General features: G+C 41.8%; 1 protein-coding gene across 1 annotated transcript in view; it reads right to left on the bottom strand.

Moving 5' to 3' along the window:
- The window catches only part of LOC108927649 (cadherin-18), a 62,491-nt gene that overhangs the window by 18,835 nt on the left and 26,243 nt on the right, over positions 1–17,413 (bottom strand). Inside the window, exon 3 of the mRNA XM_018741059.2 lies at positions 16,751–16,870. Coding sequence (XP_018596575.1) covers positions 16,751–16,870 — 120 coding nt within the window. The remainder of the gene's footprint in view (positions 1–16,750; positions 16,871–17,413) is intronic.

Raw genomic sequence — 17,413 nt, forward strand, 5'->3', positions numbered from 1 at the left:
GGAGCCTTGACTCGGTTGGTGGAAGAAATCAGGGCACAGCTTGACATTTTGTATGAAAAGACAGGACACAAAGTAACTTTCCCGCTCCTCTTTGAATCTTGCATTTGGCCATCTTTTGAGAGTCAAGGCCATCTTCCCTCCAATTCCCATTATGTTTCAAGTGAGGACAGAGCCTTGAAGTGCCAGGAGGGGTGGCCTTTCTGAGCACTTATTCAATCATGTCTGCAACAACAATAACAACGAAGCCTCAACGTTGAACCCCTGAAGTGGCATTAAAAAGCACATGCAGCGATACACCAAAGTCTGAATGCAATCCGTGGTGGAAAGTGTGACACCCTGAAGAAAAGACTCAGCAAAGGATTTCGTCTGAGATAGGCTACAGCTGAGCCTGCGCAAGAATGTCGCTTTGAGGCAGGCTGCAGTTGAGTGGTATTTCACTGAGGGCATCAGTTTGAGAAGTTGGCACTACAGCCTCACCAAGCCCTCAGTTTGAGGTAGTCTGCAAGATCTCAGTCTGAGAAGATCTAAAGCCTTACCAATGACGGTCAGTTTTAGGCAGTCGGCAGTGAAGCCTTACCAAAGCTCTCAGATGAAATCTACAGCAAATCATCAGAGGGGATCTCGGTTGGAAACAGGCTGCAGCAGAGCTTCACAAAAGCTTTCTGTTCAAGCCAGTCTGCAGTAAACCATCACAAGGAGTCTCAGCTGGAGACAGACTACACTATAGTCTCACCAAGGCTTCAGTTTAATGCATATTTTCTGTTTCATTCCCATCCACTCACACTGAGTGTTTCGACCAAGTTTTCCAAGTATTTCCTAAAAGTTCTGGTTCCCTGACCTTGTGAATCATCTGCTGGAACCACACTCCCCAGAGAATGCTGAGACTTTTGCACTGACAAAATAATAAAAAATTTATGAGATCAGGGCCAGATCCACAGCTAGGCGAGCTTTAAAGCTACCGTGCCTTTCAATTAATAATTAGCAGTTTACAGAGCTTAAACTCCAGGTGATACACTTACAATTTAGCTGACGTCTTCAACCACACAATGCGGCACATCTTTACATGCACACCATACACACAATATAATTATAGAATATTAAAAATGGGGCAATGAGATCATAAAAACACTCAATAGGATATATAACGAAATATATCATTATATATATATATATATATATATATATATATATATATATATATATATATATATAAAATTTATATTTCTATATACATATATAATTTGTTTTTATCATATATACTACCCCAAACACAATTGTCATTTAATGACCACAATAGGGCATGTGTGGTGGTGTGGTAGGCTTGGCTAGGTCCTGCTCTCTGGGGGGACTGGGGTTCGAGTCCCACTTGGGTGCCTTGTGACAGATTGGCGTTCTGTCCTGGGTGTGTCCCTTGTGCCCCGTGTTGCTGGGTTAGGCTCTGGTTTGCCGCGACCCCGCTTGGGACAAGTGGTTTCAGACTGTGTGTGTGTGTGTGTGTGTGTGTGTGACCACGATAGTACTGAACCAGATTTTCTCTTTGCTGAGTTCTATGCAGTATAAAGATATGTTTAAATTGTAGACAGTTTAAGGCTCTACATATAGATTATCTACAAAGTTATTATTTATCTTTTTTATTTCATTGCGTCGACAGATGTAGTTCAGCAGAGGAAAGCTATTTAAAGTCAGGTCACAATTACTTATGCTTTTAAATGATTTTCTGAGAGGACCCAATTACCTATTAATGTACTCAAAAGTGTTTAGAAATCAGTTATGCAGCATTCATTGACAGGCTCTTACACAAGACATTTTTTTTCTAAGTTCCTTTCAACACATTAGCACATAGAAAATGATTTTTTTTGTGGGAAATGTCAGTAATTCTTGATCCAGTGGTAAAAGAGATCAAGATTATACATTAAAAAATGGTTCCTCTCTCATTCTTGGCCTGACTTCCCCTCGTAGTTTCATCATTTTTCCTGCAGTTTGACAGCCACCCCGCATCAGATATGTTTACTGTTCTGTTTTCGCTGCAGGTGAGCTTGGTAATCGCTGTCATTTTCAGCATGTTAAACCTGTGTAATTCTGCTATTCTGCTTTGTTTACACTTTCGCCATCTGGGCGTTCTGCTCTGCAGGATGCATGATATATTCTCCTCTATGGCCCATTTAAACTCAGTGTTCAAGAGGCTATCTTGCCAAAAAATACATACACATTTCACTCTTTCCTTTTTTTGAGATTGTTCTATGTTGAAGTAGGTGGAAATGGGATTTTACTCAGGTCATTTTTTTTCCTTGTTCTGCACTGAATCTTTCTAAAATCTATGCAGTTTGTTTGTAATTTATGTCTTTCATAGCCACATAGAAGGGGAGTGGGAGGGACATGTCTCCTTGAGAGCCCAAGCGCCAATAATGATCCTCCTGAATAGTTGCATAGAACTTCATTGAGAACTGTTGCTATTTTTTTTTTTGGTACTGCCAAAACCTGCCAAGCTCTTATCCCACTGACTTCTCAGTTTTTTTTTAATTGGTAAAGCATCAAAAATTGGCTTTCAACAAACTGAGGTGAGCATTATGGAAAGCCATTCATATTATTGGCCATGGAAATTGTGTAGGTCTGGTTTTACAGCAATGAACAGGGTAATTAAGAGTTCAGGAGCATGGGTTATGTGTGTCGGCCTAAAAAGATATTAATCATGTGGAACTCTGTACTAGCATAACCTGCTTTCTGCTGTCACACATGTTACGAATAGAAAACAATTTGCATCTCTGTCTCAAGTAGGATAGAAGATAATTAAGGAAAGAACAACCACCCCTTCCTTGTAGGAATGCGGTTGACCTGAAGTCAAATCGTTATTCCCTTTAAACACGGGCTGGTACGAATTTTCCCAAAGGCCAGTGCACACAGCTTTTTGGTGGAAAGAGGGAGGATACTGGCTGAGAGACTGTAGCGGTGAACCATGCCAGCAAAGCAATGCTTGGATGCCTGCTGCACAACTGCACGGCCAAGTGATTGCAAAATGGGCTGAATGCGAACAGCAGCATGATGCTCTTTGATACGTAAAGGCCATGTTTAAAGCTTGCAACTGTCTGCTGTCTCTGCCCCAAAGCATCTGTTTGTCAAGGCTCAGGATGCTTGGAAGTAATTCTACCAAAAATATGAAAATATGGACCATTCTTTCTATTTGGTCATGTGCTAAACATATACATTATGGTGTCACTGAAAACTTTTCAAAATGTTTTTCAAAGTCTTATCCTATCATGTTAATATTTTTGGTAGAAAATAGTTGTGGTCAATTTCAAGAGAATCCAAAAAAAAATTAATGGTGGCTCAAGTATGTCACTTGTATGTACTGAGGATACATTATGTTGTCACATATAATGTTAAGTCAGCAAATCCACAGTCCCCTCACTTTACAGTTGCTCTTTTTTTTTTTTTTAAAACCAAAGTGATTGAGATTAAACACTTCTTCAGGGATTAAAATAGCAAGGTATCTCTAGGGTGCGAAACCTCTATCTACCAAATGTTGTGCTAACTGCTGCCTCGTACCTCCACATCACTGGATCCTACTGTATTCAGGATTAAATCCCCTTTCAAGCCAAGGATTATTGTCACCTTGAATTCAAGCAGAAATCTTCAGGTCAGGTTATCATCTAAATGCTACTCAGGAAGGGGAAAAAAAAAAAAAAAAAAAACACCTTAGATCCGTGAAAACCTCAACTGAATTGCAGAGCTAAAAAAAATCTGGCATTCAAATAACAGAGCTCAGAAAGTGTTGTATTTCTAAATGCAAGACATGACATATAAGTAAGATTCAACACTGGGAAGTCAATGGACTAATAGCAAAGACATGTCACTCAACCAAGGGCTGTTTTTATTTTTTAGTTTTCCAACATAATATAAGCTTTCGCACTTTAACCTTCACTAAGGTGAGAAATGTCTGACTACAAAAAGGATTGAAAAAAGTGGCAATTTGGGTCTTTATGAAACATGCAATTTTTTTTTCCTGTAGCTTTGTACCTGACTGTACTCTACAAGTGCGAATTGTGTGTGTGTGTGTGTGTGTGTGTGTGTGTGTGTGTGTGGGGGGGGGGCACACGACAGAATGGCATCCAGGCCAATCTTGCTACAATATCAATTTATTTTATCGTTTACGTTTTTGCCTGTGGTTGGTTTTCGCTCATAATGATGTGAAATTAGGTGGGTAATTTTTTAGGACTTTCCCTTGTAAAAATGAAGGGTAATCTGCCCCCCCACAACCCACTCACCCTACCTCTGACCATCCCTAATTAAAAAATTTTGACTTATTAGCTTACAGACACTTTCTATTGCACTTCACAAATCTATCAAATGCAAATCAGCTCTGGAATTTATACATGATATGGCAGTAAAGCATGTTACCTGTAAAAGTCCCGTGACATTTAACACAAGAATTTGACGCCCCTGACATTTCTTAAAATAAGGTGTGAAGGACTGCCCTCATTTCCCCAGACGTGCAGTATCTGGTTAAATATATGCAATGAAATCACAGAAGTGATCTTTTTTAATCAGATGTTTCACCAACAAGCCTTAAAGCCCACTCTGATTCCAAGGATGAGTGAATGTTACGATTCTGGGTATCAGAACAGAAAACCCTTAACCTCTCTCTTCCTCAGGTCCAGAGCAAGAAAAATTATGTTTTTGGAATGTGACCAAGGAATCACTGTTTGTAAGGAGGCAGTTAAATGCCAACTAGTTTGTTAATCCCCAAACCACAAGGTTGAGAAAAAAAATTTTAAAAATAATACCAATAAGTGGGTAGGCCATACCAAAGTCACAGGGCTAATGAGTGAATATTAAGGCACTGGAATATTATGAATATAAAGGCATTGTAATCAGTGTGGTCAACAGCTTCCCTACCATGGTACCTTTTAACTGTTCCCTGTTTGCAAAAGCTGTGGTCTTTAGTGCACAAGAAATATGTAGAAATAAAGAACGTTGATGTTTTTAGTGAATCATTGGAAGTGCACTGCAATAGACCCTCGAAACAGCCCGTGATGTCAGCCATCAGCATTGACACCTGCAATGGGCTCCCATCACCACTGAGGAAACAAAGTTGCCCTTTCCCCCTCGGCAGAAGGCAAAGTAACTTACACAGCATAGCCATTTTTCACCATAGTAGGGCTCACAGGTAACGCTAATGCTTAAGAAGCTCATCCTTTCTTTCAATGGCTTGTGGTTTGAGTCCCGGTATATGTGCTCCATCTGTTTCATCCTGGAGTAACGGTTCCAGCCTGAAAAACCCAATAAAACAGCCAGCTGTATAAATGGATGAAGTATAAAACTGTAAGATTTGTAAGTCTCTTTGGATGAAAGCTTATGCTAAGCAAGCCAATTAAATTACATTAAAATTAAACTGAGGGCTGATAGCTGAGACGACACTGCGGAGCCTATTAAGATCAGAGCGGCGAATGTGTGAAAAAAGACGGGTCGCCATTTAAAAGAGAAACAAACAGTAAAGATATAACTACAGTAGGGTGCAAATGTGGGATTTCAAGCCATGAATACTTAATGGGGTACCACCCTTTCTGTAAACTTTCCACGTATTTACCGCAAGCATACATTACATCAAATTCTGAGCGCGCACTGCCAGTAGTTATTGACAGACAGGATGGCACGGCGGAGGGAAAACTGGATGAAGACAAGCGAGAGCAGGGGATGAACAAATTGCTCTCTATCCCTTTATTTAATCTGTCGGAAACGACGCAACGTGAATCTCACTCACATCTCCCCGTGAGTTCTTACAGCAGCGCTGCTGGGCCTGAGAGCGCCCGTCCGCGACCGGCGGCTGAGCTTGTGCTCCTCACTAGCATCCCGCAGACCCGAAAGAAAAGGAAGCCGAAGGTTTGAAACACAAAGAAGCAGCGTGATTTAACCCAGCATGCTGGGGAGACACACACGCACACACACACACACACACACGTAGACTTCCAGGGACTTTGTCAGCTCTTCAAAATTTCCATTAAAATAGTAATCATATAAGAATGATTATGTGACCTTTAATATATTTCGTTATCGTCTTTATTTAAGAGTGAGCATTGCTCCTCTCAGTGTGTATCATCTAGAAACGCTGGACCTGCTCTAGGATACACGCTATACCTCACAGTTGACTGGGCTTCTTCTTTCCCTCCCTTTAATCTCCTATGCAAAGTATCTAGGGATGGATTCTGGACGTATTGTTCACACCGAAAAACGAAAGCACGCCAAGCAAAACGAAAACACGGCAATCAAAGAAAAAGAAAGAAAAAACAGGAGGAGCAAGCAAACTTTATCATTTTTGATTTTTCACTAGAGTGATTTCATCTGCAGGCCTGCTGTGATTAGAAGACCAGGCTGCCTTGATGTTGCAGCTCCTAAAGGGGAGACAGAATTACGGCAGCGCTGGACGTGGGCCTCTGCTCCCATCACGTAAGAACAATGCGGCCTTCATGTAGAGCCAGCCAGCTGAAGCGACACCTGCGGCGTTGTTCGTGGACACACGTTGCTTCGGGTCAGGAGGTATGCGATTCGCCTTACGGGCTGATGGTTTCGATGCGTTTACCAATTTCAAACTTTGATCAGAACACAGTTTCCTGGTTGGAGATGCTCGCGTGTCCACCGCTTGCAGATACACTCACACACACTAATAACTCAAACACTCCAGCCTGTTCGCTTAGACTAATATAGTGTGTAACAGAATTAAACACATTGCTACATATCGCTGGATGCATTTTTCGTGAAAGGACCAAAGAGAAAGCTCAACACGTCATGTCAACATTTTGCAGCCATTGTGTAAATGGGTATGATGGCTAAGCTGCTTTGGACAAACATGTTTGCTGGCCAAATAACAAATGCTTCCATTTTTTTTTTTTTTTCCACCACGGAAAGCTGGTTCCCTGCGAGAAGCCTGTGCGCTTCTTAGCGCGTCTTGAATTTGCAAAACACGAATGTTCCTAGACCAAGCTTACTTTCCCAGGGTGCCGTCATGCTGTGAATAATCTGGAGCATTTAATGGTTCATTTAGGAAGCAGAGTGTTCCCTCGAACAAGGGCACTTTGGAGGACAGGGGCAGTATGGCCTAAGGGTATATGGTTGCCCAGCCATCAAACCCTAACAGGACATCATCAGGAAAGTGTTGCAGGGGCCCCTTCACAAGCAAAAAGATCACGGCAAATTACCCTCACTCTCTGAAGTCTAGTGGTTTTTCTTATTTTTATTTTTCTCTCATCATTAACCTGAAGCTGTTTGAGTTACAGTAGCTACATGGCAAGGGCTGGGCCCTGATGGACAAATATATTTATTTAAGAAGGTCCTATAGACACAATGAACTTCCGAGCAGGGTAACACTTGCAAAAGTGACAATCTGAACAATTTACACTTATTCAAGGCAAAAACACACGACAGTTTCTAACAGTCATATTCCCCTACGTTCGTAGTTACCATATACAGTATAACACTTATAATGAGATTAGGTACATTGGGAGTTTTGGCTGTGAGGCTGGTGAAATTAGCTTGGTGCAGTACAGTAGTTCATTTAGCTAAATCTTTAAATGTGGAGGTCAGACAGTCACTACTTTCACCTTGACGTGTGAATTCATGGGGCGGCATACAAATTGACTGCATTTCATTTGATCTGAGGAGCAGTGCAATTTAATCCTCTGAGTCTACAAATGGCTCCATTCATGTCATCTTCCACAATTAAGTTAAAATAAAATCCCAGATGAGCAAAGAAATTAGCCTACTTATTAAGCTGGGGGTGGGGCAGGTGGAGGGGGGGGGTCAGTAGGGCCTTTTTGGTGCCTGATTCACAATGTCCTCCAGTGGTTCTAAAGTTTAACCTGCATTAAAAACAGGATTCAAATCCACCCCCCACCCCCCACGGTCATATGTGATTCACTTGCGGATGAACAGGATAATGTTCCATCCCTGTGGAGCGGTGTGCCTGCTTTACAAAAGTGTTTCCGGAAAACTCTGCGAGTTGGCGATTAACACGTCTGGTTCGTGTATTAGCTTCCTCGTGATTTGTTTGAGAACAGTTCAGAGGGTAATCTGGTGGATATCCGTTCACTGGAGCTAAGCTGAAATGTTAAAAATATGCTTTTCTCCATCCGGATCCCAGTCTCCTTTCGGGTATCTCCGAGCAATCCCCTTGACCCAGATAAAGCAGCCATGTTTATATCATTGTATGATCCCCACAATGCAATGATCACATTTGCTCGCCTAAACAGAATGTAAAATGAGAGATATTTTCTCACGTCCCTGTATAGATTCTCAGTGTGTTTTGTTATTCCTTTCTGCGTTTGTGTATTTTTGCTCTCGGCACAGGTCCGTTGTCTTTCATTGGTTGCCATCCCTTGTCCATCATCATCAGCCCTGCTGTCAGTTTCTCCACTTGACCAGTCATCTTCAGACTCTGCCATCGTAAAAACCCCACCATATACCAAGAGCTTCAGACTATTGTCTCATGGTGTTGGTTTGGTTTGTTGATGCTCTTGCTGTGTGTGTTTGGTTTCTTGGAAAAAGCAGACAGTAAGCACATCACAAGAGCTACATATCCAGCACATAGGTTTCAGATGTTTCTCTAGACACATTAGGGAAGAGGCAGGTGCCACCCTCTGTACTTTGGGTTTTTGGAGTAGGTTAGTTAGGGCATCTCAGATGCTGAAGACCCTTTTGTTTCATAGCTAGGGTAATCTACCACCTTGAGTTAGTCTGGTTTTCTGAAGTTCTGCAGCCCAAGTTTCTTTTTCCTCTGAACACACACACTGCCAACGACCACTCATCCAGAACCAGGCCGCGGTGAGCCAGAACCTACCCGGGAACACAGGGCGCAAAGCAGAAGGGGGAGGGGACACACCCAGGACAGGACGTCAGTCTATCACAAGGCACCCCAAGCAAGGCTTGAACTCCAGACCCACTACACAGTGGGCACCAGCTGAACCCGCCACACAACCACACCACCATACCCCCAAGTTACCCTGAACGGTGAAAGTGTACTTTATCAATATTGTACATAGTCTCCTGAATTTCTGCACCTATTGGTCCAGTAAAAAGAACTTGCACTTGAGTACTTGTTGCACATGTGTTTTTCTTGACCCCTTGTTACCACTCACCTGATGTTATGCCCTAGTCACCCCAGACACCTGGGGTCATAACATTTATTTATACAGAATTTAATGTAAAAATCTTTATATATACACACACCTGTTTTGATATTGCACTACAACAGGAATAAAGGTAGCATATTGCATTTTTTTCTGATGTTCATATAGACTTTTGACTAACAACACTTCCAGCCATTGGTTTGTCCCAATTCGCTTTTAAATTGTAAACTTATCATTAAAATCTTAAAGTACCTTTTTTGAAAAGAAGGTGAGAGGGTGTTAAAAAAAAAAAACAAGAAGTAAAGAAAAATATTATTTACCTTTTAAATGTAAAAATGGATTTGAGTGCTTTTGTTGGTTCTGTGCTATGTACGATCACCTTTTGTTCCGTCTTTCATTTTGCAGTGCAGCCTTGTTAATTAATCCAGACAATATCCCCATCCCTCACTATAGAAAACATGGCTGCAAATTTAATGAATCACCTCTTCTCCGTTTTGAAAAGCTCTTGTCTGAGTTTCCTTGACTGAAGTCAGAATCTGTAAATACACATTGGAATGCCCCGCGAATAAAAGACAACTAAACTGCTTACATCTTCATAAGATGAGTTAAGAATTGTATTATGGGAACTCTGCAGCCACTAATATGGTTAGCTTGTCTTCCAAAATAAAAAAATACCCCACTTCCTCTTGCAAACCAAATTACATCCCATTAGTCAGACATCCTTCTGATGTCGGTAGGCCTCAGACAAGATGATTTGAATGTCCAGAACTACTTTGCAAATCCAACCTTCGAACTCTTCTTCTGATTTACCAATTAAGCCAGACAGGGTGATTCAGATGACTGTGCTTTATTCGTTCTTTCACTGCTGTGGCAGGGGATGGTACTGTGGGAATCAAGCAGCAAGGTGGTCGGGGGTACCGAATCTGGCTTTAATTAAGTAACCAATCAACCAACCGCTCAACCAATGAACAAGTCAATCAACCAATCAATCAATCAAACAATACATAATCTCATCCAATCTGTTCCCCGCTAAATCACATTGAGGGCATGACAAGAGAACAATGTCCTTCACTGACTGGATCTTAAGCCCCCGTTGGGGTTTTTAAAAGGGTATAGAAGTCCCCCACTGGGTTTGAAGCTCTTTTTACCTTACAGACAAGCCCTGCCCCGGTCCCTGCTACACTGCTATCAAACTTGCAGACACCTGGGCCTCCACTGTGGCTCCAAAGTGGTTATAAATGGTATCGGTATTTCCAGACTTTCCCTGCCTTTTGATGTGTGACACAACTATGCAGAAGACATCGACAGATAGTGAACACTCCACTGATCCTGGTACAGGCAGTATTTTTACTAAGACTCAGATCTGGGAATAAGATGATAAGCATGAACCCTCTTTGCTCCCCTTGAAAGACAAGAGTAATCCTTATAAACTCTCATTTGATTTCATTTAAGGTAGCAGATCAGATGGAATGCATCTTCCTGTACATCTGTGGAACTTGGTTGACATCCAGAGAAGGGAAACAGTGTATCTTATCAAGGCTGAGTCCTCCCCAGAGCAAGGGGACACCTTCTGGGTTGATTCCCTTAAAAATATCCTATTCACTGCTTTTTGAGGCCAAGGCAAATAACACACACACACAAACACATTGTCTGAAATCACTTTTCCCAAGCAATGTCAAGGTGAGCTGGAGCCTAACCCTAACCCAACAACGCAGGGCGCAAGGCTGGAGGGGGAGGGGACACACCCAGGACGGGATGCCAGTCCATCACAAGGCAACCCAAGCAGGACTTGAACCCCAGACCCAAGGCAAGCCTGATGCACCACTGCGCCCTGCCAAGGCAAAAAACTGTGAGGCCAAATTCAAGGTTGTCATCCTGTATTTTTATTTTTTTTTTGTCTCCAGGCTAAGACAAACATAGTCACGTTCAAATAGTACACCAATACGTTTGCTTAAATAATGAACAGTTCTAGGTTGCTTATATTACTGCATCCTCCTCCACCAACTCAGCATTATATTACGTTCCAGACTCCTCAGTATTCACTGATGTTGCGTGTAGAATTTCTAGAGGGAAACTGAAATAATGCAAACTCAAATGAAAAAAAATTGAGATAAAGACTACAGCGAAAATGTTTTTCACCGTTTCTTGCTTTGTACACTTCCTGTACGGGAAAACCTCCTCACACCACCATGACAGAGATGGTGTAGCTTGTTCAGCACCACTGACAGCGCCATTCCGCACCAACAGCAGCGGACGTGCGCTTGCAAGCCACTCGTACCTTTTTCCCATTTTGATCAAAGGTCCCTCTTCACTGATATTAAACAAAGCCCCAGAGCTCACATTTCTCCCCAGTTAAATCTCTGTCCTTGAGTCCTCTGAGCCCCAGTGTCACAGTAGGTATTGAAACTTTTTTCTCAAATGCCCGGCCATAAAGCGAGAGCACCGCATCTGAGGTTCAGTTGTGAATTAGGCACTCCTCATTACATAAGTCTTAAATCACTACAGGTAGCCTGGAAGACCCTGAGAACTATTTCTAGCAGACAGATTTAATGAGGGGGTAACAGCAGTGTTGTATCAGCTGACGACCTTTCAATGAAAGCACATGTCAAATTATGCTATTATACTATACACAGCCAGAAGTAAATTCCAGAAGTCTTTAAATTACTTGACTCATACACTCAAACACAAAGGAATGAATTCTTGATTTGCATTTTTTGAAGGCGTGGGGTTACCAGGCAACTCCTGAACAAGCTCCCAGCCTAATTTAAAAAGCAAAGATTTATCTACGGCAAGAACATGAGAACCAGCAGATGTCAGCAGCTGCCCCACAGAATATGGGCCTTGGATGACTGTGCAATAGCCCAGAAACACTCAGGTCAGCCTCTGATTTCATTAGTACAGTCATGCGCTCTCATCGTACCACATCGACATGTTGTTTACACTGAAGATGAGGCAGAGCTCTACAAAGATACAGATAAAGTAGCTAATTAGTTTATTCAAAGAATCCAAGGTCACAGCAGAGGTAAAAAGCCAGTGCACCATCACACCTGGTGGTAAACTGTGCATAGTAATAAAGATGTAAATAAGTAAATAAGTAAATAAATATATACATATATATATATATATATACACACACACACACACACACACACACACATTCTTACAAGAAGAAGAAAAAATCAGACTCTCTCTGATTCAGCTAATTAAAGTCATGGTATAAATAAACTACAATTACAAAATCACAACGTGCCTATAACATGGTTGCTTTGAGGGTATAATGGATCCGTGTTACTCCAGACTTCTATAACTCAGTCTCAGACATGATTTTTATTCTAACAAAAACATGCTATGATGTACTATGACACAGAATACTGACTGACTGTTATACCTGTTCCATTAACTATTGTTGTTGGGATTCCAGCATTACAGTAATTACAACAACAACAACAACAACAACAACAATAATAATAATACCCTACAGTACTTCTTTCTGTTCACGTCATTAGTGATTCACTCCAATTAGATGTATCCCATTATACAATAACGCATAAGATCTTAATGAGCACCAAAGACATGCTACTAAGCAAATACTTAGAACAGCAGGACACTTGACCATACAAGAAGGAAGACAGAGATAGAGACACACAGACGCACAGATGCACAGACACACACACACACACACACTCAGACACACACACACACACACACACAAACCATTTTATAAAACGTATGCTTTTCCTAGAATGACAGCACTGCTGCCCCACTAACCCTCTCATTTCATAATACTTTGTAATCCTTTCTGTAGGTTTTGAAAGACTTCCAAGAATCCCTCTTTTGTGGCAGAGCACTGCAACAGTATCTTTGTTTCTCTGGTTTTTCTTGTTTTTCGTATTTTGATTGCGACATCTGAGTCTGCAAATGCTGTGCTAAATTCCTGCTAATATTCATACCCTTCAGTGCTCATTTATTCCACCTTTGGTCTTTGGATCGCTCGCTTTTGTCTTGTTTGAGTTCAGGGACCTTTCCGGTAAGCCTTCTCATGCTTACATTTCGAAATTTCCTAATTTTTCTCCAAACAGTGGGTAAATGGTGTAGCTAAATATTTCTGAAAAGCTTTGTATAAATAAATGACAAATACAACAAAATATGTCTATTCATTCGTTAGAGAGGGGCATGTGCAAAACATAAACATAAATATCGTACACATGAGAAAGAGTGTTATACGATGATTTTCTGTAAGGAAAAAACATATTTATTTTTTTTAAATTTAAATGAAGCAAGTGAATGAACAAACAAATGAAAAACGAAAGAAAGCAAGAAAGAGAGAAAAAAATTCAGGCTAGGCTGATTTTGAAAAGGATGCCTTGTCTCATTTAAAGGATCTTCTTGTAAGTTCTCATTACTGACATCCATGGAGTCATTTTATTATAGATCACAAGGCTGGTTAATCAAGTGACAGCAGGTTTATACCTGTGTGGTACAGAAAGGCAGAACACAAGCTGCAGTGCAGTGCTAATTGCAACCCAAGTCTGTGAACATGTTAAATCACCCTATATTCATCACATTTGCATATTTTCCTCATCAAGAAATATCAGACATATTCTGGAATGTTTTCAGCCTTGCTAAAAATTCAGGTGCAGGATGACTATGTGAATATGTGAAGGCTGCGAAGGCTATTTCCTTCATCAAGGAAACGTGTGTGGGAGTGAGCGAGTGCATTTATTGTGATGTCCTCCAATTTGTCCTCTTGGCTGGTTCGAGAGAGCTGCAGACTCCCTCCCTCTTTGTCCTCCTTTACTCAGGGTTGCTAGACATACGGCATACAGAAGGTTTTTGTCAACTAATTATTTAACTATATAGCTGCAGTTTCTTTCAAAGGAAACAGCTGCCACCGATCCTCAAGTTTTCGCATGAGGGACGACCCCCCCCCATGAAATAAAGTTTCGAAAGGTCAATGAATTATTTCATAGATGTGACCGCAGTTTCCCTGGAATTACTTTTTCAAAATCATCTTTTCAGATTTTGGATGTCTGCAACCGAATGGAGTGATGAAGGAACGGCTGGTACACAAATGTGATTGCTGGTACACCAATATGGTTACAAAAACCAGCCTGCAGCAGGTGCCACAATTGCTGTTCAGCCCACAGTAAAAAACCAGTTTGACACCCCTGCCTTAACTGGTGAGGGTTCCTCAGTCCGCCCTCGCTGTGCTGTCCTTTCGGTTTGTCTCACGCGATGCTTCGGTCCACGTTCTTTGCAACCTGTTTCCTCACACCACTCCCGCACGATGCTAATTCCTGGAAGAGATTGACCACATCTTCTCCTTTCTCCTCGAAGCCATGATCAAATTCCCAACTTGATCTCAAACACTAACCTCCACTCAAGGAAGGGCTTTTTGGGAAACCCGGAAAAATCCAGCAATTACAGGAGACTACCTGAAAGCTCTAGGTTATTCCAATCAACATTACAGTACGTACAACATTTACTCAGCAGGCTACACATTATTGCTGTGATCACTACTAACTATTCCTCTGGCAAAGTGTTTGACACGCGCATTTGTCACCGTATGTGATTTCCAGGAGAGACTCAGATGACAATTCTTGCCATTTATTAAATAAAAATGTATGACGATCGATATGTAATCAACGCAGTGGTGAAGGGGATTTTGGAAGGTTCTGCCATTCTTGAGCAGAAAGGGCTTGTTTGCGTGAAACCTACTGCAGCTTTACTTTACCGTGCAGCCCATCAGCTTCTGTGCAGTAGCATATAAAGCAGGGCTTTAAATGATAATGAATGGTGAAAGAAGAGTAAATATTGAGAAGTGTGTTTCATCTTCACAATACGCCTTGGCTGGGATGCTGGTAGGCAGGGATGAGCACTCAATCCAATGCATGCAGGAACTACCTGACAGGCTAAAGTCGTCGTGGAGACAACGCCACGGACCTGCATACATGAGATGGAAGCATATTTGCTTCGTTCAGCCTTTGCAATCCCCTCCATTACCCCCAAGTGGTGGGAAAGCGATTCATCCCGGTGTAGGTTGGAGATGGTTTAGCCAGCCAGGGATTTCCAGGGACAGGCCTAGAAAGGAGTTCGGCGGACTGTCTTCGGCAGGTCATTGGTATGCGCCGAATGCTGCTGAGCAGGAGAGCGAGCAACCGCCGTCAAAGCACGGAGCCCTCCCCCGAGCGAATTACAATTCAGAAGGGGAACTGGTGCTGCACAAATGAAACTTTCATCTTACATACACAGCATACGAGCGGTCAACAGTCCGGTTGATAAAGAGGCCGCCTCACTGCTTTCAAGTCTGAAGACCCCAAACATGTCAGGATAGATCTCCGACGCTACGGCCATCAACCCTCGCAGTTTTCCACTTGCATCCTTCATATCAGAGTGAACTAAACCGGGTCTCACTGCTTTTTTAAAGGTAATATATTGAGATGGGAATGTTATCAATTTCTTGGTTGAAAATTCTGCTGAAAAGTGAGACAATGAACCTGAAAAATTGAATATGTTTTTAATGTGTTCAAACATACTGTTATCTATTAATGTTATATGTGTTTTTTTTTTTTTTGCCTGTGCACTGATGAGGTGTCTTAAAGAATGTGATCGCACCAAAATTCCAAACTAAGCCTGTATCAAAAAAATTTGCATAGGTTTTTTACATTTGGAATTAGACTGGAGCCAGTTAAGGCATACCTTTGAATGCCTTATACAGTGTGTGTGTGTGTGTGTGTGTGTGTGTGTGTGTGTGTGTGTGTGTGTGTGTGTGTGTGTGCGTACTCACATTTACATTACATTTACATTTATTCACTTGGCAGATGCTTTTCTAAAAAACGACTTACATATAAATGTGCGTGTGTGTGTATGCATGTGAATCATTGCACTCAAATTCAGATTCAGAAGAACGGTATGAGTCAGAAGCATGCACACACTCACACACACACAAGCACCTCCGAGTGCTACTGTTCTGCTCTTAGGATTTCCACTCCATGTTTAAAATTTAATAGAATATTTCAAAGACCGTTCTAACAAAAGAAGCATTTTGTGGACGGTAAAAGCACATTGTTTTAAAGCACTTAGTCTTCCTTTTATTCCCAATCCGCAAAGAGCCTTCCGGGGAGCTATCTCACAAGGCTGCCTTTTGTCGAGTCTGCAGGCGGACTGTTGACGGAGGACTGCCGACGAGGGGGTGGGGGTGGGGTGGGTGCAGTCTCAGCATCATCCCCCTCACAGTCTAAGCTGCGGTGCAAACGATTTGCTCAACACTACCGCTGTGGGACCGCCTGACTGCAAGCAGGCAACACGCAATAGAGCAAACAGGAGGCCAAAGAGGTTTTTCCTGTCTCAGAATGAACGCATATATTTTTGTACAGATGCCAAGAGGTCAAAGCGAAAGTGCCTCTCAAGTGAATAAATTGAGTGATTATTCAACAACAATTTTTACAACAGCTGCATGACAGAAAAAAAAGTCACAATCAAGACCCATGATAACCAACAGAGTGTACGAAGTGCAGAAGCAAACACGCATGGCGTCTTCTTAATTCTTTCTTCGGTGCCAGAGTTTGTGCCCACTTGACTCCTGCAATGTTGTGCCCACACAGTCCTGGAGGTTTAAGCACCGGTATCCTCACCTGTCTTGGGATCCACCGAGAAGTAGGGCTGCCCGTGTAGAATACTGTAGACCACCCGAGCGCTGTTGCCGTAGGTGGGGTCGTCTGCATCCGTTGCCGTCACCTGGAACACGGAAGTACCTGTGATGCAGAATAAATAAATAGATAAATAAATAGATCAACAAACAGCGACAACTCAATAGCTCAACAATTCAAAACTGAAAAACAGAAGCAAAAATACGAGCATCTCGTGCGCTTTTGTTGGTCCCTGATGTATGTTGGTTATTCGGGGTATTTGCACAGGTATCTCACTGAGGAGTAGTGACTCTCTCAATATGTGTTGCACAAATATTCCATGCGTGTATATGTATGAATATTTTTTCTTTTTTATAGTCCGAAAGCGTACATGAATTTGTGTGTGTTGTCTCTACTAAACGTAAGGCGATTGAACGGAAGGAAAATTAAAGAAGGGTAAAGTACTCAGTCAGTATCCAGGGAATCGCTTCCCTGTGTACATATGGCACCTTGAGAACAGTTTGTCAGACCAGACTTCGCCACAAGGAATTTCAAATTACCTCGAGATCGAAGGCAGGCAACAACTGCCTAAGGAACATATTTTTCCATCTGGCTGGTAAACATCAGAGAACATTTTTTTTTTTTTTTAAATTTATTTCCAAAAGCTAC

The sequence above is a fragment of the Scleropages formosus genome, chromosome 19 (genome assembly GCF_900964775.1).
Source record: "Scleropages formosus chromosome 19, fSclFor1.1, whole genome shotgun sequence".
Lineage (NCBI taxonomy): Eukaryota > Metazoa > Chordata > Actinopteri > Osteoglossiformes > Osteoglossidae > Scleropages > Scleropages formosus.